The sequence below is a fragment of the Ctenopharyngodon idella genome, chromosome 11 (genome assembly GCF_019924925.1).
Source record: "Ctenopharyngodon idella isolate HZGC_01 chromosome 11, HZGC01, whole genome shotgun sequence".
Classification (NCBI taxonomy): domain Eukaryota; kingdom Metazoa; phylum Chordata; class Actinopteri; order Cypriniformes; family Xenocyprididae; genus Ctenopharyngodon; species Ctenopharyngodon idella.
The window spans coordinates 15,874,840-15,901,716 of NC_067230.1; the positions used below are offsets into that span (position 1 = coordinate 15,874,840).

Sequence of the window (26,877 nt, forward strand, 5' to 3'; positions counted from 1 at the left end):
AATTTAATGATTTTATTCTTGACATTGTATTTCGACTTTTTTTCTAGAAATTCAACATTTAAGTTTAATTGCATTATTATGACTCGAGATGGTTTTATTTTTTTATTATTCGAGATGTAATTTCACAATTGCAAGTTATAAAGTCAACTGCGAGATACAGAATTGTGACTTTTTTTCTCACAATTTCTAGTTTATATCTCAATTCTGAGAAAAAAGTCTGAATTATGAAATATAAACTCGCAATTGCGAGAAAAATGTCAAATATGAGATGACTCAATCATATGACTCAAAAAAAATGTCTGAATAAACTCAAAATTAATTACTGGATATAAACTCAAAGTTGCAAGGAAAAAAGTCAGAACTGCAAGTATTTCTCAGAATTACGATTTTATATCTTACAATTGTTATAACTCAATTGTGAGAAAAAAGGCAGAATTGTGAAATAAGTCGCAATTACCTTTATTTATTATTTTTTTTATTCTGTGGCGGAAACAAGCTTCTATAAGTCCCTCTCTGCTACATAATTAAAGTTGCATAATTAAGCTGAAACAGTTGAGTATTTATAGGCCTACTTCTACGCCATTTTGTGTAAGTGCGTAAGTAAATTCGGGTTGATTGGGACACTTTTTGTCATTGAGATGACTGGGAAAATGTGTCCCATTCAACCTGAATTTACCCCTATGCGAAATAGGAACCACCAGATTTTCCTAAAACTCTTGAAACAATAACTATCACCTCATGAAAGTCTTATGACTCAGTATTTGCATGTATTGTCAATTTATTTACACACAGACAGGCACTGGATAAAAGAAGACCAAACTGAATAAAATGATGAACACAAATATTAAGTAAACACCTGAAGAAGAACCGAATATTAGATCACACAGTTGACACACACTTCTCATACAACAAAATATCGACCGTCCCTAACTCTCCCACACAATAACGCACTCTGAAATCCGATCTCTGCATCCGATCAATCACCATCAGTCGGTTTACAGCAGATGATTTATTATCGTGAGAGTTACTCTGCAAATGAATGTCAGAACACTGACTTCTTCATCTACATGCAGCAGTATAAACTCACATGATTGAACATTTAAATTGATCAGACACAGGTGAGATCGGTCAGAGTCCGCTCTCGAGTGACGTCACGCCGGTGATCGATGAGCTCGCGGAACGCGGAAGTGGGAGTCGGTCAGTGCGTTAAAGTTTCCCGAGGAAGAAGGTATGTGGTCTAAACGTGATTATTATAGCGTTATTATCTGTGTTATTTGGAAATACTAAACGCATGAAGTAGCCTATCTTTAGGAAATCGCAATCGGCGTGCAAATGCTAAACTAAAAGAAGGATCTTCCACAGTTTATTAAATTATTTATTAATATTAAGCTGTTTCATGCCATTGTCTTTTCAAAGCTTTTATGTGAACGGACTTATTGACTTCTGAGGTGCTGACAGTCTCAGATTTTTCTGTGTTTCAAGAGGGTTTCAGCTCTTATAGCAGAGCAGTTGTTCAGCAGTGTGTGGGAGAGAGTTGTTGTTGTTTGCCCAGGGCGTTTTCCAGCGATAAAGTGCTGCTGTCCCGGATGTGGATAACATGGATTGCGCAGTTTCTAGAAGCAAAGGACTCATGTCTGATCTTATTGAAATTTAAAATGATTACGAATTTTAACAAAGTAACAACATGTATTTTTGAATGTATTTAATGCTTAGAAATGAAGTTGAATTTAAACTTATTTTACATAGTAAAATAATGTGCAAAATGAATGTTTTGCTTCTTCTTCTGCTTTGTTGGTTTTTATGAATGTGCTGAAGTGAGATTAGCAGGATTCCTCTTATCACAATTAATCTGTGAGAAATGGTGACCCTGAAGTGCAAATTAAATTCACAAATAACAAAACAAACATGCAATCATTAATGTTTTAAATTCATGTTCCTCATAATCTTGAATCAGAATAACTCTGATGATGAGGGCGGGGCAACCTGTCACTCACAAGAGATCCACCAATAGCAAACCACAACCATCACAATTCCCCATGGACAAAATCAAGCCCCGCCCTACATTTGTTCTTGTTCCAGAAGTCGTTTCATATGTCACGATAGGGAAGAAAATATTATAGTAACTTCCATATTATGCAGTGTAAGCCTATTGATTGGACATACAATCCACCGAAGACATTTCCAACAGTTCCTCGTGTGCTTTACTTTGAGGCGTACATTTCATTTGCACTTCAGGGCCACTATAGTAAAGAGCTTCACATCAAACACAGACAACACCTGAGCCGGAAACACTTCTGTATAAATAAGTGCAGTTATTTCTATCGTCTGACAGTGGACAGACCTCATCTGCATCTTAAGCTATTTTAGGCAGCACTGAATGTAGTGTAAACAGCTATAATTAATCCATATTTGTAGTAAATATCAGTTCAGCACATATAACCGGTTTGAGGTGAGCAGAGTGAAAGTGGTAAATCTATACTTTAAAAATGCTGGGTTAAAAACAACCCAAGTTGGGTTGAAAATGGACAAACCCAGTGGTTAGGTTACATGTTTGCCCAACGTGCTGGGTAATTTTATTTAACCCAACTATTTTAAAAAAAATGACTATATGTCTGGCTTAAAATGAACCCAAGATAGGTTGGAAATTAAAAATCAGACACATAATTACTAGAGGCAACATTTAATGAACACAGCGATTTAATAAATGTTTAATTATTATTCATTAAACTTGTTAATTTCCAACATACTTTGGGATAATTTTTAGTCAAGCAGTATAGTAAATTTTAAATAATAGTTGGGTTAACGCAACCGCTGGGTTTGTCCATTTTCAACCCAACTTGTGTTGTTTTTAACTCAACATTTTTTAGAGCGCACTGTTCACTTCACATCCATAAATGAAGTATTGAAGTCTGTCTTTTTTTATTTGTTGCAGATCAGTTGGAAGAGACAAACATGTGGCCGAATCAAGGTGATTTTTGGTTTCATTTTTCACTGAATACATTCATTAATTTCTCAACCCAACATTCATGTCTATGTTGCACCTCAATCAGGGTCACATTTTTGCAGTTATTTAATAGAGAACTTGTTTTATAGCCAAAATGAGTGAAAGAGGAGAGACAAAACAAATGGACAATGCCTTGAAATGGTCCCATAATACAGTCATAATGCATAATAATATAATAAATAATCATTAGTGAAACAAGGTAATTTAGTGTACATACAGCGATTAGCAGGATTCCTGTAGTGGTGCCTGCTTTACTTAAAACAGAAAACAGAGTTTTGTATTAAAGGCCTGCTTGAATGTTGATTATTTTCCTCATATTCTCCATTGTTCAGCTCCTCTCTTCCCAGTCTGTCAGTAACGCTCTGTTTAGTTCCTGTCTCTATGAAGCCCCTCCTTCTGAAAAGCACAATGTGCTCTGATTGGTCGGCTGGAGCAGTGTGTTGTCACTTTGAGTGTGTTTGGAAAATGTCCCGCCCCTTACCATAACCGCCAGTTTCAACACACTACTAACTAACTCAACCAGGCCCCGCCCCTTTATTCTGCATATGAATTATTTAAATGAGGAATATTGTGACGTGTTAAAAGTTTTTGTTTAATTATATTCGATAAAGAATTTTGGTTGGCGTTCTGGGTCGCCACTTGATCTTCAGCATAAAATCTGGGCCCTAAATCAAAATCAGTTGATACTAAACACATTAGCTTTACAGTACATTGAAAGTTTAGAGTTAAAGAAACCGGTTCAAGCAAAAAATGAAAATGTTGTTGTTGTTTCGTTTACTTGCATCACTGTTTTACCGTACAGTATTTTCTTCCGTAAAACACAATATTGATTAATCTAAGTAGAAAGTCAGTTCTGCATGCAGCGAAAGTGGATGGTGATTTTTAAATGCCAGTGCAATACAGTGCAGAGACACATTGACTACCGTTATGATACTTTTTGTATCTTTTTGAGCGTATCATTTAAAATCATCCATTATCATTGTATGAACAAACCTTCATAGGGACATTCTCCTGCTGTTTCATGGAAAATTCATTATGTATCGACTGTCAATACTCACACACCCTTTTATCATCTCATATCTGCCATGCTGCGATACGCAGGACCTCCGTTTCAGCAGCCCAATCCTGCCTTTCCTTCACCTCCAAACCCTGCATATCCAGCCATGCCCATCCCATCATGCCCACCTGGACAGAACCCTGCCTATCCGCCCGGCATGAACCAGCCCTCCACCATCCCGTACATGACCCCAAATCAACACCCTTTCCCTCCCGGTGTGCCCGGTGTGCCTGGCCCGCATGGCCCAACCGGCCCGTATCCTGGAGCAGGGCATCCATGCCCCGTCCCGCAGTTTGGAGGCCACCCGGCAGGAATGCATGTACCTGGTCATAAGAAACACAAAAAGATGAAGAAGATGAAGAAAGGGCATAAAGCTCATAAAGCTAACAAGGAACATAAACATATGAAACATGGCAAGGTAAGAGGCTGAATGTTCAGTGGACATGAGTTACGTGACTTTTGAGTAGACATCGGCTGCGTCCGGAAACTTAGGCAGTGACTTGCTGCCTTATCAGGCAATGACTCTGCAGGCAGCATTTGCTGATGATGGTACCTCACGAAACTGATTTCAGACAGACTTCTGAGTAGCGTTTCAAAAGTACCGACCGCGATACAAGTCGGTACTGAAATTTTAAAAATGTGATGCTTTGAGCGCTGTTGAGCGAATTCATAAACACCTCTGATTGGCCTTTGTGTTTACGCGCTCATCAGATATGTCTGTGATTGGCTACAATGGTCAACGCTTCAAAAACCTGTTGTAAACAGACATTAATGACATCAATCACAGACATGTCTGATGAGCGCGTGAACACAATGGCCAATCAGAGTTGTTTACAAATCCGCTCGACAGCGCTCAAAGTGACACAGTGTAAAAATTTCTGTACCGACTTGGTATCACGGTCAGTTCTTTTGACAACACTACTTCTGAGGCGGTGTAAGGGTTTAATGATCTACAGCAAAATAGAGCGTGCTTTGGTGCAAACTAAACAAATATTTAATTAATACAACAGCAGTTTCTCGCTAGAAATAATATCAGAAGTGTACAACGTTGGCCAAAACCGTACATTTACACACAAACTGACCACCAACCGCAACTTTCGGATGCTATCCTTATTTCTTTTTTGCTCAACTGTCACTGAATGGAACGCACAGGATTGTGGGATATCAAAGGCTGTGGAGATTTTTGAAGGCAGGATAGATGAATCTATCAGATGAAGGTATCTCATGAGACAGGAAGTGAAGCTAACATTGGATTCAGATGTGCCTTAAAGGGTTAGTTCACCCAAAAATGAAAATTTCTGTCATTTATTACTCACCCTCATGTTGTTCCACACCCGTAAGACCTTCGTTCATCTTCGAAACACAAATTAAGATATTTTTGATGAAATCCGAGAGCTTTCAGTCCAAATCCGAGAGGTTTCAGTCCATCCATTGGGAACAACGCAGTTTACACATTCAAGGTCTAAAATGATAGGAAAAACATCATTAAAGTAATCCTTGTGACTCCAGTGGTTTAACCTCAGTTTTGAGAAGTGACACAAGTTCTTTGTTTGCACAAAAAACATAATTTACCACTTTATTTAAAGCTGCAGTCCGTAACTTTTTTTGGTTAAAAATGTTCCAAAATCAATTTTTGAGCAAGTACATAACCAGCCAGTGTTCAAAACTATCTCCTTACCTTAGCCCAATTCACAATGGTAAGCTTGTAATAATGTTTTATAATTCAGGTGGTACTGGTAGGTTTCTGCGGGAAATTCGAGCACGCCGCCATTCGTCTTTGCGTCATTATGTCACGTCTGTAAACAGAAAGGAAGGAGTCTCAGCTAGTAGACTATATCTTGTGAGGATGCTGCAGGTGACGGATCATTTATAGCCTTTTTTCACAGCAGCTGCAATAATAAAACTTATCATTTTGATGGTGGATTATAATCCAGAAAGGTCCAAATGACAATCATCAGTGACAACAGGAGATTCACCCGTAGTCAAAAGCAAAAGACGTCGCGCACGCTTATCGCCAGCATTTTTCAAGACGTTTTTTGATGCGTCTTTGTGTTCACACCCAAGCGATTTTCACTGGCGATGTGCCGAGTGAATGTGCAAATAAACATATTTATGAATTAGACATTCTAAATAATATTTCTTGAATGTAAATAAAACAATAAAAATACAGATATAAGATTGCATATATGGCATATACATGACATGAGGAGATTGTAGTCAGAAACGAAAAATAAGTCACAATGACAGTAGTGCAAGTGAACGGTAGTGCAAATAAACATATTTATGAAATATCATTCTCAACTATATTTCTTGAATGTAAAAAAAAAAAAAAAAAAAAATAGCATATAATACACTTCTATTGGTGTGGCCAAGAACTGGCAGAGCACCCATAGTTTGTAGGGGTCTTCTTCTTCATCGTCGTCTTCTTATCAATGTGTGCTCGGCAAGACTGTTTTGTGCTTGAGTGCCACCAAGTCCTGTTTTACTGTAACTTCAGCAGCTCCAGGCACGTGAACAAAAACGCCAGTCTCATTGGTCGGCCAGTTTTAAACGCGGCGCGTCAAACCAAAAAAACAAACCTGAGGCGTTTGTTTAAAAATGACGCTTTTGCGCTTTTACTCACATTGGTGCCCTTTGTTTAGTCACATAGCGTTAAACGTCTGCGATAATCGCTCGCGATAATCGTCCCGGTGTGCACAAGCCTTAAAGATGATAATTCTGCAAATAACTGCAATTGCAGGTTTCAAACAGAGATGGCGACAAAGAGGCAAAACTTACAGACTGCAGCTGTAAGAATTGACCTGCAATCCAGTAGGGGGAGCACCATGACGCATGCGTGTTGTGTTGACTCACCCGAAGTTGTTCCGTGGACGCGCTTTGGATAATATTATTTTGTAAATATAGAGGTAATTTTTCTTATTTTTTATTTTTTTGTGCAAACAAAGCACTCGCATCACTTCATAAAATTGAGGTTAAACCACTGGAGTCACATGGAGTACTTTAATGATGTCTTTACTACCGTTTTGGACCTTAAATGTGTAAATTGCATTGCTCAGTGGATGGACTGAAAGCTGTCGGATTTCATTAAAAATATCTTAATTTGTGTTCTGAAGATGAACGAAGGTCTTATGGGTTTGGAACAACATGAGGGTGAGTTATTAATGACATAATTTTCATTTTTGGGTGAATTAACCCTTTAATGGCTTCCTAACGTGGAATGCGTCCTCCGAAGGCAGCATTTTTAATCTTTTAGACGCAGCCATTGTCACATCTGTCACTCATGTGATGTCTAACCCCTCTTGAATAATTTCTTGCAAAAAATTGTCATTAAATGGCCACAAATTGAGCTATAGCCCTAAACTATTTTTAACATTAATCTGAAATGTTTCTTGAGCAGTCATATCAGAATATTTTCTGAAGGATCATGTGACACTGAAGACTGGAGTAATCTGTGTCACTTCATTATTCAAACAGCCAGTGTGTTGAAACGTATTGAACACAATTCATCATGAAAGGTTGTTAGTTGGTTGCAGTGATGCTGAATTGCTCGTCGTCTGAAACTCTTCTTGTTTTGTGGTGTTGCAGCATTCGTCCAGCAGCAGTAGCAGCAGCAGCAGCAGCGATTCTGACTGAAGATGAGCACCAAAACCTCGTACATGCACTGATATACAACTTATTCGCCTCTTTTCCTAATGAATGTCTAATTTTTCAGTGTCAGGGCAAACATCAGTCAAAATGCCCAGCAGCAATAAAATAGATAATCACATGAAGTGTTAAATATACGTACATGTTTCTGTGAGTCTGAATGCTTTTCTTAATCAGTTACAAGGAGAAATCCAAAGTACAAAATATGTAAATCACACAATGCTTCCATGCATGAAACTGCAACTGTTTATTTAAATGTGAAATGTGACTGACCATCTGTCCTTGTGAAGAGAAGTCTCATCAGTTCCCAAAACTACTCTGACATTATTCAGCATGTTTTAATTATAACCTTTTACTGACAAACTTGTGAACAACTATACTGACATTTGCCTCCAAAACTATAATCAAAAAAGCTCATGTACTTTATCTATCAAAGTTGATTTAAAGTAAATTGATTTCATTTATTTTTGGGTTGTAATACTTTCACTCAAGTATGTTTTTGCCTGGGTACATTTAATTTTTAACTAAGATTTTTGAAACAACACTCATAGTTTAATGCATCTTTGTACTTTTCACTAGTCTAAGCAATAAATACATGTTGATTAAAGTCGATCAGGAATTTATGAAGCTGAAGTTGATCTTGTTGTTAACGTATACATGAGTGAAGTGATGTATTTCGAACTGTAAACTCTCTAAAGTGTGTGACCGTATGCTGAGAAATTGTTGAACTCAGCTGCATAATTCCTGTTAATAATGAGGAACTGGTATTTTTTCAATAAATAATATATTAAGAGAAATCTTGCAGGCACAGATTACTACTAGTTTTATTCATTTTTGTGTGCTAATGTCTTTTAATAACAGAATGCAATTACTCTGTCAGCAAGATTTAGCAGCATCACTGTGAACATGAAGAGACTAGATCAGCGCTGGGCAGCTTATCAAGGTCTTCAGGATTACTAAAAAGCTTCAGGGCCCAGTTGATCAAAAGTAATTGATCAGATTTCTATCAAATCTTGAAAATAGGTTGTTCCAAAACAAAACAAACAAAAAAAAGATTCTGAAATCAGATTCATGTGTTGGTCAGAACTTTTTAGTAAGATTGGGATACTTATGATCCAAAAAAATCAGGATTATCCTGACCCCATCAGAAGGGTGGATTTCTGGAACAAAAAATATAATAAAACTGGTCAAAAAATACAACATTTGTATAATGTAATATACACTCACATTTATATTTTGCTCTTGATTTGTAAAGCAGAAGTAGACATACGTAAGCCTTTCAGTACAGTAAAGTAAAAAAAAAAAGAGATTTTGACACCATAAAATAATCCCCCAAACAGCGGTCAATACCCACCAAAAATAATATACTTAATTTCATTTATTTATTTATTTATTTAAATCACTGTATATAAACTACATTGGCACAATAATCAGAGATGAAGCAGCTAAAAGTAGTTTCTGAACAATTTCATCCCTTATTGCATGTTTATTTGTTTGTTTTGTTCATATGAGGGGCTACGGAAACCCTAAAGGGACATGAGACGGGAGGAAAAATTTATTTTAAAGCTGTCGCAAATGTTTTGTGTTCTCTCAAGAAACTTTGCATTCACTCATGCTTTGCAAATAAATATGGAAGCTTGTTTCCGCCACTAAATAAAAAAAATTATAAAAAAGGTCATTGCGACTTTTTATCTCACAATTTTGACTTTTTTCCCAGAATTTCGAGATTTAAACTCGCATTTCTGACTTTTTTTTTTTTTTTTTCAGAATTGCGAACATATTATACTACTATATAGTAGGCAAAAGACAGTATGTGACAAAAGATGTCTGAATTAACAGTAGTCATAAAACAGTAGGAAAAAGTACCCGGATGATACTACTTCTGTCGAGATTCTGAAGTGTGCATAGGATGGACACTTTACTATCCCATGAGGCCACGGGAGAGGACTTATGAATGGCAGTGAAGCAACGCAACTGACGCTTGTAGGTCACATGACAATGACAACATGGCGATTGTACGTCTGGTGTCATGACAAATCGGGTCCTCGCTCGAAATCGGGTCTCTATCAAATATATGTAAATGACTAAGTACACAATATTAATTTGAAATATGTATAGATGGATCACATTTATATATTCAAAATACTCAAGACAGATGTGATTTCGGACGCAGCCATTACTTTGTGAAGCTTTGAAACCTTTGTGAATCATTTGTTTTGCATATCAAAGTCCCAAAGTCACGTGATTTCAGTAAACAAGAGTCATACGTTTTGAAATTTCAGAGGCAATAGATTACACTTTCAATAAAACATTTGCAGTTGGTTTGTGAAAGGTGTTTTTGTGCATGTTTTGGCTGAGTTTTCCAGCAGGGGTCAGCAGTGCCGAGCGATTCCAAACATTGAATCATTTTGTGAAGCAATTCGTTCAATTGATTCAAAGTTTTTTTTTCTAAAAGCTTCGTTACTCCCATCACTACCCGAGTGCCAGGGTTACCTGGCCCTAGTGACCCCAATAAATGCAATATACAGTAAATTATGTAAATACCACACACGCACACAGGATAAGTGAGTCATTCCAAGAAACCGGTACGATTTGAGTCCCTCTGACCTTTTTCAGTGTATTTTATCTATTGGGTCACCAAAATATATTTTTAAAAGCTTTTCGTATTAATTGAAATGTTACCACCTTCTTTAATAATTATAACTAAATTATGTTGTGTTTGTCAAGCTTAACGACTCAACCCCGTTACATCAATTAAAGATAGAAAACTATTACTTGTGAAAATTATCTTTGTTATTTATTATTCATGATTTCTTAATATCATGCATGCCATGCGCTAGATTTAGAGCAGAGGCCAATTTGGGCAAAAAAATCACAACCTCGTCACACCTACATTATTATTATTATTATTTTATTTTATTTTTTTGTTAAAGGTGCAATATGTAATATTTTCTGTCCGCTAGAGGTCGCTAGAGGCCTATTCAAAACAAAGGCGTAGCTTGATGACGCCAAGTTTGAGCGCGAAATCTTGGGAGATGTGGTCTTCACCTCAACGGCCGGTGGAAAATAATTGGGACTCGGGCAGAAATCATGTTCATGGATGCGATTATTAACGTTACTGTAGTATGAAGCAGAGCAGGACCGAGTGTTGCGGAGCTGAACGAGGCCGCTGGAGCGATTGCGCGACACACGAGCAGCGGAACTTTTATTATGTCACAGTCGCCGGCGCCGCTTTCGCTTCCGCTTTTACGGTCATGAGTATGAGGTAACGCAGCTCTGTTTATCATTTTAGATACATTTGAGAGTGTTGAAAATGATGTTATAACGTTACTCTGTGTGTTCGCTCGGCGGCTGCTGTGAGACACTGTTACACACTGCAGTAAGATAGATCGATTTTAGAATATCATATTAAATGCTGGATGGCTTGTGTTGATAAATGGCATGCAATTAATTTTAAAACGTATTGTATGATGGAAAAAATGCTGTATTACTGCTACTAAAAATAAAGCTGCATCTGATTATGCTATGTTAGCTACTTGACAAAATAGTGTTTTTCTCTGAGGCATGGTAAAGCATGGTACTCGCAAAAAAATCAAGAAAATTAGATTCAAGACTAAACGTGTTGAGCTATATAACAATAATTAGTTTTCTGTCTATAAATATATCAAAACAGTTGTTCCCTTGCCTATTAAAACATGTAAATATTAAAGCGTCTTTGGTGTTTCCATGGTTTCTACAAAATAAAACCGGAAACCGAGGGTAACGCGGGTATGACGCAATTGACAGGCGACACCTCACACGTCCTGGAGCCTTGGTTAAAATTGCAATTTTCTCACGATTTACAAATAGTTGGAAACATTTTGGATATTGTAAGTACTCAAGTGAACAAAATATATAACACTGGCCTAGTGGTTTTTGGATATTTTACTGCAAAATTCATACATATTGCACCTTTAAGTTTATGAAAAAGTAATTTAAAGTTGGTTGAATTCTGTCTGAAATGTTCAGAGCAATCATAAGAATACTGATAAAAAATGATGAGGTTGCTGTCACAAAAAGTGCCCATTTCAGGCTTTAGTATAGCAAAAGTGTGAGATTTTATGTAACTTTTACATTTGCAATTACTGAATTAGTGTGAGGGACATCTGATTAATAGGAAAATGTTGATTTTATCACAAATACATTTTATAATAATATTCAGAGAGCTCCTATAGTGTCCATAACTTAAAATAATGACCAATAATAATAGGGATTTGATGCCTGAGATGGGAAAATATGTTTTTCTGGAAGTTAAATATGTAATTAATGTTGTGGGGTGTTCAGAAAAGTAATACATTTTGGTATAAAATCTAAAAATGTGTAAGTCCAATCGTACCGGTTTGTTTCTTCCGACGCTCCACACGCCTGTCCAGTTGGTGGCAGTAATGCTGGTTCGCCAACCGCTAAAATACCCCTATAGGAAGACGAAGAAGAAGAAGTTGTTTCTTGATGAACGCGATCCGCTGGACTGTCAGGAGAGCCGCTAGTCACGTGTTTATAAATAAAGACTATCTGATGAAGAAGATGCGGATCGGGACTCATAACGGCACCTTTCACTGTGATGAAGTTCTGGCGTGTTTCTTTCTGCGACAGCTGCCAGAGTACAAGGTGCATTAACATGAAACACACACGAGTCTGACTCCATTCAGCATCAGTCTGTTGTTTGAGTTCTGCACTGCTTCCTTCATCAGGATGCTGAGATCGTCCGCAGCAGAGACTCTTCTGTCCTGGCCGAGTGTGATGTTGTGGTGGATGTTGGTGGAGAGTTTGATCCCAGTCATCAGCGATACGATCATCATCAAAGGTACGTTTCATTCAATGACTTTCTTTCTTTAGGCAACAGTCATGGAAAAATCATGGATATTTTACAGTTCATAATATATGTGTCACATGAAGTAATATTAAGGACGTATTAAATGGGCTATTACTGCAATACAGTATCTCACAGAAGTGAGTACACCCCTCACATTTTTGTAAATATTTTATTATATCTTTTCATGTGACAACACTGGAGAAATGACACTTTGCTACAATGTGAAGTAGTGAGTGTACAGCTTGTATAACAGTGTAAATTTGCTGTCCCCTCAAAATAACTCAACACACAGCCATTAATGTCTAAACCGCTGGCCACAAAAGTGAGTACACCCCTAAGTGAAAATGTCCAAATTGGGCCCAAAGTGTCAATATTTTGTGTGGCCACCATTATTTTCCAGCACTGCCTTAACCCTCTTGGGCATGGAGTTCACCAGAGCTTCACAGGTTGCCACTGGAGTCCTCTTCCACTCCTCCATGACCACATCACGGAGCTGGTGGATGTTAGAGACCTTGCGCTCCTCCACCTTCCGTTTGAGGATGCCCCACAGATGCTCAATAGGGTTTAGGTACCCTCAGCTTCTTTAGCAAGGCAGTGGTCGTCTTGGAGGTGTGTTTGGGGTCGTTCTCATGTTGGAATACTGCCCTGCGGCCCAGTCTCTGAAGGGAGGGGATCATGCTCTGCTCATTCATGGTTCCCTCAATGAACTGTAGCTCCGGCAGCACTGATGCAGCCCCAGACCATGACACTCCCACCACCATGCTCGACTGTAGGCAAGACACACTTGTCTTCGTACTCCTCACCTGGTTGCCGCCACACACGCTTGACACCATCTGAACCAAATAAGTTTATCTTGGTCTCATCAGACCACAGGACATGGTTCCAGTAATCCATGTCCTTAGTCTGCTTGTCTTCAGCAAACTGTTTTTTGTGCATCATCTTTAGAAGAGGCTTCCTTCTGGGGCGACAGCCATGCAGACCAATATGATGCAGTGTGAGGCGTATGGTCTGAGCACTGACAGGCTGACCCCCCACCCCTTTAACCTCTGCAGCAATGCTGGCAGCACTCATACGTCTCAAACACAACCTCTGGATATGACGCTGAGCATGTGCACTCAACTTCTCTGGTCGACCATGGCGAGGCCTGTTCTGAGTGGACCTGTCCTGTTAAACCGCTGTATGGTCTTGGCCACCGTGCTGCAGCTCAGTTTCAGGGTCTTGGCAATCTTCTTATAGCCCACGCCATCTTTATGTAGAGCAACAATCCTTTTCTTCAGATCCTCAGAGAGTTCTTTGCCATGAGGTGCCATGTTGAACTTCCAGTGACCAGTATGAGAGTGTGAGAGCGATAACACCAAATTTAACACACCTGCTCCCAATTCACACCTGAGACCTTGTAACACTAACGAGTCACATGACACCGGGGAGAGAAAATGGCTAATTGGGCCCAATTTGGACATTTTCACTTAGGGGTGTACTCACTTTTGTTGCCAGTGGATTAGACATTAATGGCTGTGTGTTGAGTTATTTTAAGGGGACAGCAAATTTACACTGTTATACAAGCTGTACACTCACTACTTTACATTGTAGCAAAGTGTGATTTCTTCAGTGTTGTCACATGAAAAGATATAATAAAATATTTACAAAAAATGTGAGGGGTGTACTCACTTCTGTAAGATGATATATATATATATATACACACAATTATGTTTTGAAGTGCCCGAGAGATGAGAGATTATTAGTGCATTCAGTGTGTGAGTGAATCTGTTTCTTTCTACAGATCTTTTGTGGAAAGTTTCCATAGCTTGTGTCCAGAGAAGCCATGGGTGACGAAGTTGAGCTCGGCAGGTTTGATTTACCTTCATTTCGGCAGACGAGTTCTTGCCCAGCTGACCCAGCTGAAGCAGGACGACACGCGGCTGGAGGTCCTTTATGACAAGGTCAGTTTAACCTAAACGCTTTAAAGCAGAACACAGATGCTCCAGTGTCCGACACCTGAAGTCTTTTGTTTCAGATGTATGAGAACTTTGTGGAGGAAGTGGATGCAGTGGATAATGGGATCTGTCAGTGTGACGGAGAGGCGCGTTACTCCATCACCACCACCCTCAGCGCTCGCGTCGGCCATCTCAACCCGCACTGGAACAGCAAAGACCAGAACACCGAGGTTTACTGAAAGCACACACACGTTTTTAACACACAGCTTCACATATTCTGGTGATTTCTGCCGTTCTTCTACACTGAAATCACTACTAAACATAACAGCAAACTCCAGACTGGGAATAGATGCTTAGCATGAAGTTCAAGTGAATATCATACATTTTTATAATCATATAAGAATATCACTTGACAATAAAACCTTTTACATTTATAGGAGGGTTTCCATAAAGCCCTGGCTCTTGTAGGAGTTGAGTTCCAGGACCGTTTGGATTACTACATGAACGCCTGGCTCCCGGCGAGAGAGATCGTGCAACAAGCTGTTCAGACGAGATATCAGGTAATTAACATCTGTGCGTTTTCAAGCTGGAGGATATGATGTGATTCACTGATGCACGACTGCACTCACATGGCTTCATCTGGCCTGTATTGCCAGAGTTTTACATACTGAAACTAAGATCTTTTTAATTGTTGCTTCAGCACAAGCACAGGTCTCTTGCAGACAGGTGTGCGTAAGAGAATTCAGATCAATCAGATGTGCTAAGAAAAAGATGATAGACTAGATGGACAAAAGAATTGGAATTACAATATAAAACTATCAAGACTTTGAAAGAATGGCCAAGATTGTTTGAAAATATGCTTATTTTTGTAATTCCACGAGGTGAAACTAGTGTCACAGAAACTACATACTTCACCTTCAAGTTGACAACTAAAAATCTGCTCAGCAATCCTTCTAATGTGTTAAAAATAAATAAATGACCCAACAGACTTAAAGTTTCTGAAACAAACCCCCAAGACTGACATCGGTCGTATTGTTCCCGTGCAGGTGGATCCGAGCGGGGAGATCGTGTTGCTGGCTCAGGGCGGTTGTCCTTGGAAAGAGCATCTGTTTGCCCTGGAGAAGGAGATGAAGGTGGACGTGCCCATTAAATTTGTGCTGTACACGGATCAAAATGGCCACTGGAGAGTCCAGTGTGTCCCGGCGGGACTGAACACCTTTCAGAACAGGTGTGGCATTTCCTGTCATCTTGAAACGCTTTCATACCGATACCCTCAGCTTCTGTTGTTGTTCTTCAAGAGTAGATTTGTAGAGTGTAATAACTGAAGGCTTCATGGCTGACTTATTGTGTTCACTGTTACTGGTTATAAATTCATTTAAATCTGTATTTGCGTTGATTGTAAAGTGATTTCTGCTGATCGTGTGATGTGTCTCTAGGTTGAGTATTTTGGAGGAATGGCGAGGCGTCCGGGACGAAGCGCTGTCCGAGCTGAGTGGAATTCCTGGCTGCATCTTCGTTCATGCCAGTGGTTTCATTGGGGGGAACAAGACGCAGGAGGGCGCTCTGGAAATAGCCAAAAGAACGCTTCAAACGGCACCCAAACCTTTACCCAGCAACTGACACGTACCTGTAATTCACCTGCTCTCATGAAAACTAATAAATAATTTTCTTGTTTGTATTCACTGAGGGATTATTCACAGAATTTATTATGTGAATGAATTTTACATCACAGTCAGTGAAAAAATTCAGTCTAGACATTTACAGTAATCTGTGATTGAGAGTTTACACAGATAATAAAGATACTGACCTTGTTCTTGTCCTAAAAGATGAACCGTTTGGTCACAGTAGTGGGCAAAAGTGATTTTTTTTAATTGATCCTACAAGTTACATGAAACCATCAAAATATGAGGAAAATATTATATATATTTTTTAAATATAAGGGAAGAATGAAACACTAAACTTGGTCAAGGTGTTTATCTGACAAAATTATTTGGCAAAAAAGGCAATCTACAGATAAAGGTTTTTATTTTAGTGTGCAAAGAAAAACAAAAAGCTCACGAAAATGCAAACATTGACCACAACATAATCAGTTATTAATATTTCATTGGTTATTGGTTGACAGCCTGGCCAAAAGTGATGTCTCTCAATTTGGCATGTTTCATTGCATTACTATCACAAATAAAACAGTCAACTCCAAGCACAACTATGCAATATTCTTACAAAATCTTTAACAATAAAGGGTTAATTTTCCTAGGCTGGACATAACGTTTGGCCACTACTGTAATAATTGATCATCTTTACTCCCTGAAACCTGAAAGAATGACTTGTGTAACTAAAAATTACTCTAAACTTTAAACATAGCCTTTGTGCTGGGCCGTATACCAAAATTCTTACTGTTTTCACTGTGTCCTGGTTTTGTTTATTGGCCAGTGTACTTTTTCTGGCTCTTCTGAGTATCAGACACATTTCCAGAAGAAGGTGGCTCCAGGGGGGCCTTATTTATAAAATGTACGTTTGTTCAAATCCACGCCAACATTAATAAACTGTATTTGACGTGGGAAAAGTGCTTAGCACCACGTCAGGGCCTGACTCTGAGCAGACGTACGTACTTTTGACTTTTCCTTGTTGCAGAGAGTCGAAGTACTGCAGTGTTTAGAAATATAAGCAATTTTGTTTGGATGGCAAGTTTTGCCGCTGTTTTATTTGTGCTGTCCCGGGTACAATTGAGGTCTCAGCAAAGAACTTATATTGACAATAAGTGAAAGACAATGGAAGGTTCCATTGCAACACCAGCGTCCAGCTACGCTTCCGCCATTTTGGAGTGAAAGCGACTGCAGTCCACTAGCTTTTTGTTGTCCCTATGGCAATATCAGCTGCAATATCATATTAAAGCTGAAACCCAACCTAAATGATGATGACAGAATAATGTACAATCACTAGTAATCATCAAATCCTTTTAACAGATTATTTTACAGACTTTGCGCTAAAGTCTTCCACTTTTATTCACAAAACCCTTGCTCTCTAGAAACCTTGTCAGTTTGGGTTGAAATTCTTTAAAATTCAAGTATTAGCATTATAAACACTGAATTAATACCACCATATGAAATTAAATTATGAACATGCATCAGAAAAATTTTCAATGTTGGACAATAAGTATATAACAGCTTGACAGTAAATAGTTTTTGCATTTTAATGTCTGTAAAAGAGACAAAAACAAAAAACATAGCCACTGTGTCCAAATGTGGCAACTACAGGATAACAGACACAGCAATGCATCTCAGCAGGTTCAGGACACACGTTTTGGTAGGACACCCTCAGGGATGTTGACTTCAGACTTCAGACTCCAGCACAGCATCACTGTTCTGGAAAAACAAAATATATACAAATATTAATTACAAGGTTAACCTAATGATATATACTGCATGTCACAAATGAAACTAGATGTATTATGACAATATTAATTAAGATTAAGTGCAGGCTTATTTATAGATGGTTGCATCTGATATGTTTATCCATCAGGTTTTTCCTTTAATTTTCCCACTTACCATGATCACCAGAACTTAAAGAAGATATTTGTTGGGAATCAAACTGATTGTCTAGTAAACAGTCCATTGGCTGCTCGACCTGCTCAGCTCCGGCTCCCGCATTAGCAGTGACTGGTGGATCTGCAGCAGACTTCATAAGCTTCTGCAGTGTGCGGACAGATGGCATAGAAAACACTTTCAACAGTAGCGCGTAACATTGTGGACTGGCACGTAGCAGAGACAAGAAGAAAGCTTTGTCCTGAGTGGTCCATCGAAAACCACGAGCCTTCCGCTGAGACGCACGTATCTGTGTACTCACAAAAGCATATGTTTTGGTTGGTAAGAGTTTCTTCAACTGCTCCATCACTGACCCCTTATTAGCACCGGCATTCCCGGTCTTCTTCAGCTGGTTCATTTCCCTCATTTTCGCCTTGAGTTTGCACACCTGTACCCTTAGATTCCTAATCTTCATCTTCAGGACACGTTCCTTGTCAGAAGCTTCCAGGCCTGTTGGCAACAGTGGTGTCAGTGGCATCGAAGGTCCTGCTGCAGAAGCATCAGGTGAGGTAATAGCTGTCTCTGAATCAGTGGGTTGTTGAACACTGTCTGCAGTGGATGAGCCTGCATATGACAGGCAAACAATTTTTTTTTGGCCTGTAAAACAAACACAAATTTGAAAAATTATTAACTAAAATCACATTACAGCAAAACAACAAGATGTTACCTTCGCTTAAGACCACAAGACTGCCACTCTAAAATGGATAATGTGATTGACACTCTAAAAGAAATCTAGAGTGACTAAAAATAGCACGCAAGTTCGCATCATTTTGTGCAGATATGTTTATTTTGTATTTAGGTCAATGACGTGTCAGGTCATTTTTTGGTCCAAAGGCGTTATTAATAATAAAAAACAAAGATATGAATGAATCCAAAGTATGTAAGGTAGTATAACTAGATCTCTTTTATGGGTTTAATTATATTTTGCTAAATATAAAGGTATTTAAAAGATTTTTTTTTGTCGAAAGGTCATTCGGTTTAACCATCCAAAGGCCAATACATTTTTTTATAACATCATATTTCAACATAGTGCAAAACGGTATTAAAATTATGTGTAGAAGTCGTTGCTTTGTTATTAGAAAGAATGTCCATAAAAATGAATTTTATTGATGTCATTCGGAGTAACCAATATAAAGGGACCATTTTGGTTCAAGTCATGTGGTCAGTATCATGTGACATCATTCAGACACCTGCAAAGGACCACATGGTCATGAAACAAAGTAACTAATTCTCTTTTAACTATTTAAAAAATTCATGTTTTCTCTTGCTCATACACATGTCCCGAAACATCAGGTCATTCGGTACAACCGCTATAAAACATGGAAAATGTTGTAATATTTTAAAAACTTGTACTAAATATAAAATGTTTGATTGTCCTTTTGCTAGCTAGCTAGATATCAGCCTGTTAGCATTGTTTGAAAATATCGTCATTTGGTATAACCAAAAGTGTCGTTTGGTAAAACCGAAATTTTGGTTAAACCGAATGACTTCTTTGGTGACAAATTTTGTCCATCTTGTAAAAAAATGACAAAATCAGTGTTAACTGATTATAAAAACCACATAATCTCATTGTTAACACTTAATAAAACTTCAAAATTAAAATTAAGCATCCTATATTTATATATATATATTTTTTAGTTGCCGTTTTCAGTGCATTGTTAGAGGAAGAGCACGTCAAGTACATTCTGACAAGCACGCATCTGAGACGGCATTGGTGACACATTGTATTAGTCGTTATATTTGATTATTAAATAAGTCATTTAAATGATCAATCACATCAACTCATTTTTTAATCCTACAGCCCTTTATTTAGACTATAAACCCTTCTCATTCATTTGGTGAGGAACATGGTGTTTTGAATCTGCACACCCTGTCCTGCAGTGGCATATAGCCAACGGCATTAGATGCATATTGCAGGATATATTAAGTCTAATGATTAAATCGATTATATTAAGGCTAACGATTAATCGATCATTGATTTAAACGACAATCGATCATGGAAATTTTTGTAAACTGACATCCCTAATCTCAAAGTATCCCTATATCCAACTATATTTATCTTACGTTTCTTTAGTGGTAACTCCTGACGCGTCTTTGGTCGCTTTCTCCTTAACCTCAAGTCCAATGGGAGTGGCGGGTCTGGGTCTTTAACCATGGTGGGCACTGCATTCCATTTCAATCCCGCATGGCTAAAAGGTAATGAGAAAGACAGATACAGTACCAGTCAAAAGTTTACTGTCCCCGAATATAAAGCATTTTTAAGATTTTTCTAAAGGCAATTTCAAATTTATTGTGATATTTTTTTCAGTATATACATACACATCAGATGGTCTCTTAAACTGGCTAGCGTGAAAATGTGCACTGCACACCCTGTAGTTTTGATTGAGCTGCAGAGGGCTGATCCCCAACAAAGATGCGTTCCTGAGATGCAGCACCCACCTGGCACACCTGAAAATGACAGTATTGTATGCATGTATTTATTCATTTAACTTGTAGGGTGCATGACAATTTCAATACTAAATGAACAAGAACTGCTGAGAGGAAGAAGAAAAAAAACATTAAAAATAACAATTATTAGGTGATTATTTTAACACAGAACAGTTAACCTTATGGCAGTTGAAAGAAGCTGCTAACTAACCAGGCTTATTTCCACATAACTTGAGACAGGGAAGTTGAAGGATTTCATTAATATTAGATTTCTCTCTACATTAAGTATGACAGGTAAGGATGAAGTGATGAGTTCACCTAACGATATATATATATATATATATATATACAAAATAAGTGATCAATGAAATAAATTAATTCAGCAAATTAATTTAATAAGCCGATTCTAACTTAGTGGCATATCCATATAAATCATTATTATGGTTATGACTAGGACCTACAGCTCCTAAAATGAATTAAGTTACTACTAGACTAAAACAGTTATAGTTAGCAGTTGCATAAGATAGCGCTAGCATAGGTCCCACTTCAAAACACACAATATTTCTACACTTTTGTGAATAAATTACCTGTCAGGGTCTTTGGGAAAACGATGAAAGGCAAGATCTGTACTGTTACACTGATAGTTTTTGCAGTGAATTGCCGAACATTGTGTTCTTTTATTCCACTTTGCCTTCTCTTTCGTTGTCATTCTGTTTGCTTTTGTGTTTCTGTGCTTCTTCGTTGGAGTTTTACGGCGTGTTTCTGCGCTGTTGTCCAGTTAGCATTTTCACTCCAAAATGGCGGCCGCGACTATGAGATACTATAGTCAATCAAAAATCACAGCCAATCAGAAGAGCGCGTGGGCGGGATCTCTCGGGAAGCTCCCGGCACTTGCAACTAATGGAAAAGTACAAAATCAAATGAGTGAATATTACACTATTTTGAACAAATATTAAAAATATATACTGAGTTACTGGAACAATATTTGTCATATAATACAACTGTCTGTTGAATTGCTTTCAGTAACGGCTATTCAAGAAATGATAAATGATATTTAAAGTCAAATTACACAATAAAGCACATAAACATATCCTGAGATTATCACTGCCATACTTTGTCATGTTGTTCCAGCCACGACGTCGCAGAAAAATAGAAACCGTTTTTAAAATAGAATCGTCGCGGCTGGTTAGGACAAAAACTCTGATTAACGTCGGATTTTGATTAGTTTAATTTCAAATGAAAATTACCTCAAGCTTTACTCACCCTCAAGCCATCCTAGGTGTATATGACTTTCTTCTTTCTGCTGAACACAATAATACTGTTAATAAATATCCTGACGCATACGAAGTAAGTGTAAACTGGCGTCACGTCAGTTACGCTTTTTCCGTAAGTTGAATAGGGAAGGCATAGCGTACGCTGTTTGAACTGCAAGAGTTTTATACTTTCTTAAACTAACTTAAATACGGAAGGCGGTCTGGTGGAAGCTAGATATTTTACTTCATAACTTGTTAAATTTTTTTTTTTTTTACACAAATGCATCGCTTCACTTCAGAAGGCCTTTATTAACCCCCTGGAGCCGTGTGGAGTACGTTTATGATGGACGGATGTAGATGGATACACTTTCTTCAGCTCATATGACTCCTGTTCACTGCCAATATAAAGCTTGGATATTTATTAATATAACTCCGATTGTGTTCATCAGAAAGAAGAAAGTCAAATACACCTATGGCTTGGGCTAATTTTTTATTTGAATGTGAACTAATCCTTTAAGTCTTCCTTAAAACTTGCAGTGATGACAAAATATGCCATACATGCTTCTTACTGTGATGTCGCTTTCAGCTGCCCTTCAAAGAAATTCCACAAGGTGTCAGGATTTCTCTTATCTGTATCAGTCTGCAAGTCTTCATGTGTCCAGTTCCTCTGTGTTTCCCAACCTCATTCCTGGAGGCCCCCAACACTGTCTCCCTGATCAAATCATCTGGGGCCATTTGTTCAAAAAGTTTAATCTGGATCAGAATGATCTGGATTTGGAAATCCCATGTTTTGCTATCCAGGATTTGGTAATCCATCTTACTTTTGTGCTGTTTTTTGAAAGCAAAATTGAATTGAATCACTAGACACTTTTTCAGATGACCAAATCTGGATTACTAGTGCTCTATGGAGCCCCTAAAGGGACATGGTGATAGAACGAACATGAGATGGAGAGGAAAAAAAAAACATTTCAATGCATCCTCTCAGAAAACCCGAGAAAATCACTAGAGAAACTTTGCGTTCGCTTGCAAAGACTGGTTCATCTCTTATGATTGTGGCAATGTAGTTTACAAACAGTGAATAAAAAAAATGCTTTGAATCAAATATATATTTTTGTTTGATATTTACAGCTGTTTGGGGATTGTTTTATGGCACCAAAATCTCTTTTTTTTTACTTACCGAAAGGCTAAATTTGTAGCCTAATGTCTACTTCTAATTTATTACTTTAACAGTTAAACTAATCAAGAGCAAAATAAAAAATATGTGTATGATAAAAATGTTGTATTTTTTGACCAGTTTTAAAGTTTTATTATATTTTTGTTCCTGAAATCCACCCTTCTGATGGGATCAGCATTATCCAGATTTTGGTATCCCAAAGGTATCCCAATTTTACTAAAACGTTTTGAACAACAAGATCAAAAACCAAGATTGGATTTTGTGATCTAATCTGATTTCAGAATGCTTTTTTCCTTTTGAACAACCCATTTTCGGGATTTGATCCAATCTGATAGCCGAAATTTGATCAGATTACTTTTGAATGTCTTATTAATAGAGACTCCAAGCCCTGAAATGGGAATCTGCAGGCCTCCACATGTTCTTCTGGATTGTTTTCCCTGATGATTTATCGGTGTAAAGAATTAAAAAAATAAATGAACAAATAAATATGAACATAGACCAGTTCATTTTTGGTAAATGTGACACCATGTTTATATATTTAATTGTGGGTACTGTACTCACATTTGATATTATTATTTGCTGTTTGTAAGTCTCCATTATCACACTGCCACAAGCTCTTTTCTGACCCCACACAGAAATAAAGTGTTTCCTTACAGTTCATACTTACAAGTTATATCCATACATTTTATGTGATATTACTTTTCACTCGCTGAATCACAAAGGCATGCCATAAGAAAACCCCATAGAAGATGTACCATCATTACTCTATTTATTTCATAGAAATGATTGTACCTGTTATTGCTACGGTAAAAAGTCATAGAAAAACAGCACAAATGTACAAGTGGAAATTTACTTTACATAAATACACTAACCAGACTGACAGATCATACTACGTGTACTAATGCACACTGTACGTATTATCTGAAATATTAATGACCGTCATAATGTACTATTTAAGCTGTGATGCTCGATTTTTTCTTTATTTTCCCCCCAGAAGTCAGACAAAATAGATCAACCCACTTATGAAACCCATACTACATAACTGAACAAAGATGTACTATCCTTTTATTTTAGCAAAAACAACTTAAAGCAACACAACGCACATACTGTAAGCTCTTGCCCTACATCTAAGAGTGCAACTAAAACCAAAGGAAGAAAAAAGTTGTACATTTTAAACATCTGCATTCATTAAAACCATAAAACAAGAAAATGAAAACAATAAGACTTTTCCACTATCACATATGTATAGGCTTTCAAAAGACAGGAGACCAATTGAAGGTTTTTTTAATTCAATGTGCTTAGGGCCGATTTTATAAAGAGTAGGATGGAGCCGATAAAAGAACTGAATTTATCTTTTGAATTCTATCTTTATGCTGACTTTACAAATTAGTAAGGCTTTACTTTTTCTGATTGTTTTGTCCAGCATGAGGTAGCTTAAAAATGAAATTCAAAACTGGGCTACAGACCACTTGCGTGAACAGTCTCTTTGAATAGTGTGACATAACAGGTAGAAAGAAAACCCAACTTCAACGCACGTGCGCACATATACACAAACTATTAGATGTCTATCTGGTCATTGGAGAAAAAAAGCAGGGTGTTTTAAAAGATTAGCACCATTGATTATGTTTTAATGCACAGTAATTTACATACACTGTGGCGACAAGAAAGACGAACACTTGCATGTGATTGTCAGAGTTCAGGGTGCATTTGAGTCGAATAATTGTAGATGAAAATGCTAAAGTACTACACTGACGTACAACTCTTGATCCAAATGCACGGGAAGGGAGGGATAGCACCTTAACAATAAATAAATAAAACCAAGACACACTTCTACTTCTGTCGTTTCCGCTGGCATACTCCCTTATGTACCGTTCGGTTCGATTGTGAGATTTTTTCCCAGAGGGCTGAGGGTGGAGATGGGAGATTGTCTGCCGGTCAATCACAGATGAGTACTGCTAGTGCCTATCAGTGCATATCCTAAAAAATACTTTCGGAAGCACTTTTTCTTCTAGTCATAAAAAGATGTCCCACTCAAAAATGTCTAGTTCTTTAGTTCCTCTGTTTCTTTGTTCCTCACTCTCGAGTGTGTGTTGTCTCTCTCATTCTTTCTGCATCCAGGTTTCATCTTTACAAGAAACAGACGGCTCCCACATCCACTCCAAACTCCTGATGTGCTCCTCCAATATCCATAGGTGCGATGTCCACAATGGGTAGGCGTGAAGTCTTCTGTGATTTGTACTCAATTACCGTTTTGCTCCATTTTCCTGTGTGTCTCTGTAGGGGCAAAAGACCTCAAATGTAAAGGGTCTGTTCACACAGAACATGTTTTGCAATCTTCTGCACTGCTTTTCCATTGTATTCATATGACATTTCACACTATTTCTATGCTTTTTGCAACAATATTACATTTTATTTACAAGGATCCTAGTGCTAGGAATGTGGTTATTTTATTTATTTTCAACAATGTGAATGTCTCAATTGAGCATTATTTATTTTTTATGCGTTACATTTCACTGTGGATTCTTTGATAAATCAGTCGCAATTTCGGCGCAAACAGATGTTTACGATATGGACTCGACAGTAATGCAACAACATGTAAGTAACTGTGTTAAAGGGGTCATATAATGCCACTTTTACAAGATGTAACATAAGCCTCTGCTGTCCCCAGAATGTGTATGTGAAGTTTAAGCTCAAAATACCCCACATATCATTTTTTATAGCATGTTAAATTTGTCAATTTTTGAGGTTGTGTGTCCCTTTAAATGCAAATGAGCTGCTGCTCCCAAGAAGAGGGCAGAGTTTCAAGAGCTCGTGTTAGTAGCTCCGATTACCTCACTGAAAATGTCAGAAACTGTTCAGCCTTTTATGTCGGAGTCGGACAATGATGGAGAGACTCAAGAAGAAGTGACAACATGTAGAATGCAACAGGACGTTTCTGAATGGTTAGTTTGTGTAGCTGATGTGGAGTTAACTATCTTAAAGTCATTGATTAGCATATTCTGTCATGATAATCAGATCGCTCATGTGGGAACTGTTGTAAGATCCTACAGAGCCAGAGAATATATGCTGCATGAAGATAGAACAGCTATAGTTTAGTTTAATTACGGTTATAACTTGTCATGTTGTCATCTTGCTTTTATGACATGCTATTGCATTTGTGTTACGTTCCTGTATTGCAATAACATGGTCTCACCCCTTTGTTGCGTGTTCTCAGGGCGGGGTTTATGTAAATTTTAGGGTTAGAGATGTCACTAACCCGGGAAGAAGCTCATTGTAGTCCTTAAAAGAAAATATCTCTCTTTGCATTGAACTTTGAGCGTCGTAACTTTGCAGATGTTGTTTATGCTCAAACAGCAACATTACACACTAACTAAAGTTAAAAAATAATTTAATTCTAATGCCTGATCTGATATGATTCATGTACAGTCAGATGTTCTTTGTCAATGTGTCAGTAAATCAAACCAGTGATGACTTAACGGTCAACTTCACATTGTTTCTCTTAGTAGAATGAAAATAATCTGTTATTGAAACTGTGATTAAATTATAAATAGAAAGCTATCAAAGAACGCTCCCTTTGCAATCGCTGGAGCTGTCAATCAAACAGCATGAATTTATCAGTTCTGGACCAAACTCCCGTAATATTCAACGAATCTCTTATTTACAGTGTGTTTGCACTGTTGGTTATAAAATCATTCGTTAGTGTGCAGAAATTGAGTTGCAATGACAAGATCACTGCTTTCATGTGCTCAACATGTTTGTGATCGGCTACGTGTTCATCACTGCCTTTTATTTCTAAATGATGACAATTTTTGATGTAAAAATCATACTAACAGTATAAGTGCAAACATTCTAAAACAATAAAACAATGCAGTTCATGACCCCTTTAATCTATTTTTCATTCTTTTTTTAAGATTTTGTGAAAGAAATTAAATTTATTTAACAAACTTTTT

General features: G+C 37.7%; 4 protein-coding genes across 4 annotated transcripts in view; 2 read left to right on the forward strand and 2 right to left on the reverse strand.

The window, feature by feature from the left end:
• Positions 1-1,010: 1,010 nt before the first annotated feature.
• prr13 (proline rich 13) lies at positions 1,011-8,503 on the forward strand. Its single transcript, XM_051913014.1, has 4 exons — positions 1,011-1,228; positions 2,933-2,968; positions 4,106-4,479; positions 7,647-8,503. The coding sequence occupies exons 2-4, from the start codon at positions 2,953-2,955 to the stop codon at positions 7,692-7,694; spliced, it is 438 nt and encodes a 145-aa protein (XP_051768974.1). The 5' UTR covers positions 1,011-1,228; positions 2,933-2,952; the 3' UTR covers positions 7,695-8,503.
• Positions 8,504-12,151: 3,648 nt separating this feature from the next.
• Positions 12,152-16,170, forward strand: myg1 (myg1 exonuclease). Its single transcript, XM_051913142.1, has 7 exons — positions 12,152-12,353; positions 12,437-12,549; positions 14,339-14,498; positions 14,573-14,722; positions 14,930-15,052; positions 15,539-15,720; positions 15,929-16,170. Exons 1-7 carry the CDS (start codon positions 12,195-12,197, stop codon positions 16,110-16,112), a joined length of 1,071 nt encoding a protein of 356 aa, XP_051769102.1. The 5' UTR covers positions 12,152-12,194; the 3' UTR covers positions 16,113-16,170.
• A 1,498-nt stretch (positions 16,171-17,668) lies between these two features.
• Positions 17,669-21,320, reverse strand: LOC127522826 (uncharacterized). Its single transcript, XM_051913143.1, has 5 exons — positions 21,088-21,320; positions 20,393-20,521; positions 20,138-20,262; positions 18,038-18,670; positions 17,669-17,854 (listed from the first exon to the last, which is right to left on the reverse strand). Exons 1-5 carry the CDS (start codon positions 21,207-21,209, stop codon positions 17,847-17,849), a joined length of 1,017 nt encoding a protein of 338 aa, XP_051769103.1. The 5' UTR covers positions 21,210-21,320; the 3' UTR covers positions 17,669-17,846.
• A 2,359-nt stretch (positions 21,321-23,679) lies between these two features.
• The window catches only part of col2a1b (collagen, type II, alpha 1b), a 50,884-nt gene continuing 47,686 nt past the window's right edge, over positions 23,680-26,877 (reverse strand). Inside the window, exon 54 of the mRNA XM_051913173.1 lies at positions 23,680-25,201. Within this exon, the coding sequence (XP_051769133.1) occupies positions 25,055-25,201 (147 nt within the window). The 3' untranslated portion in view covers positions 23,680-25,054. The remainder of the gene's footprint in view (positions 25,202-26,877) is intronic.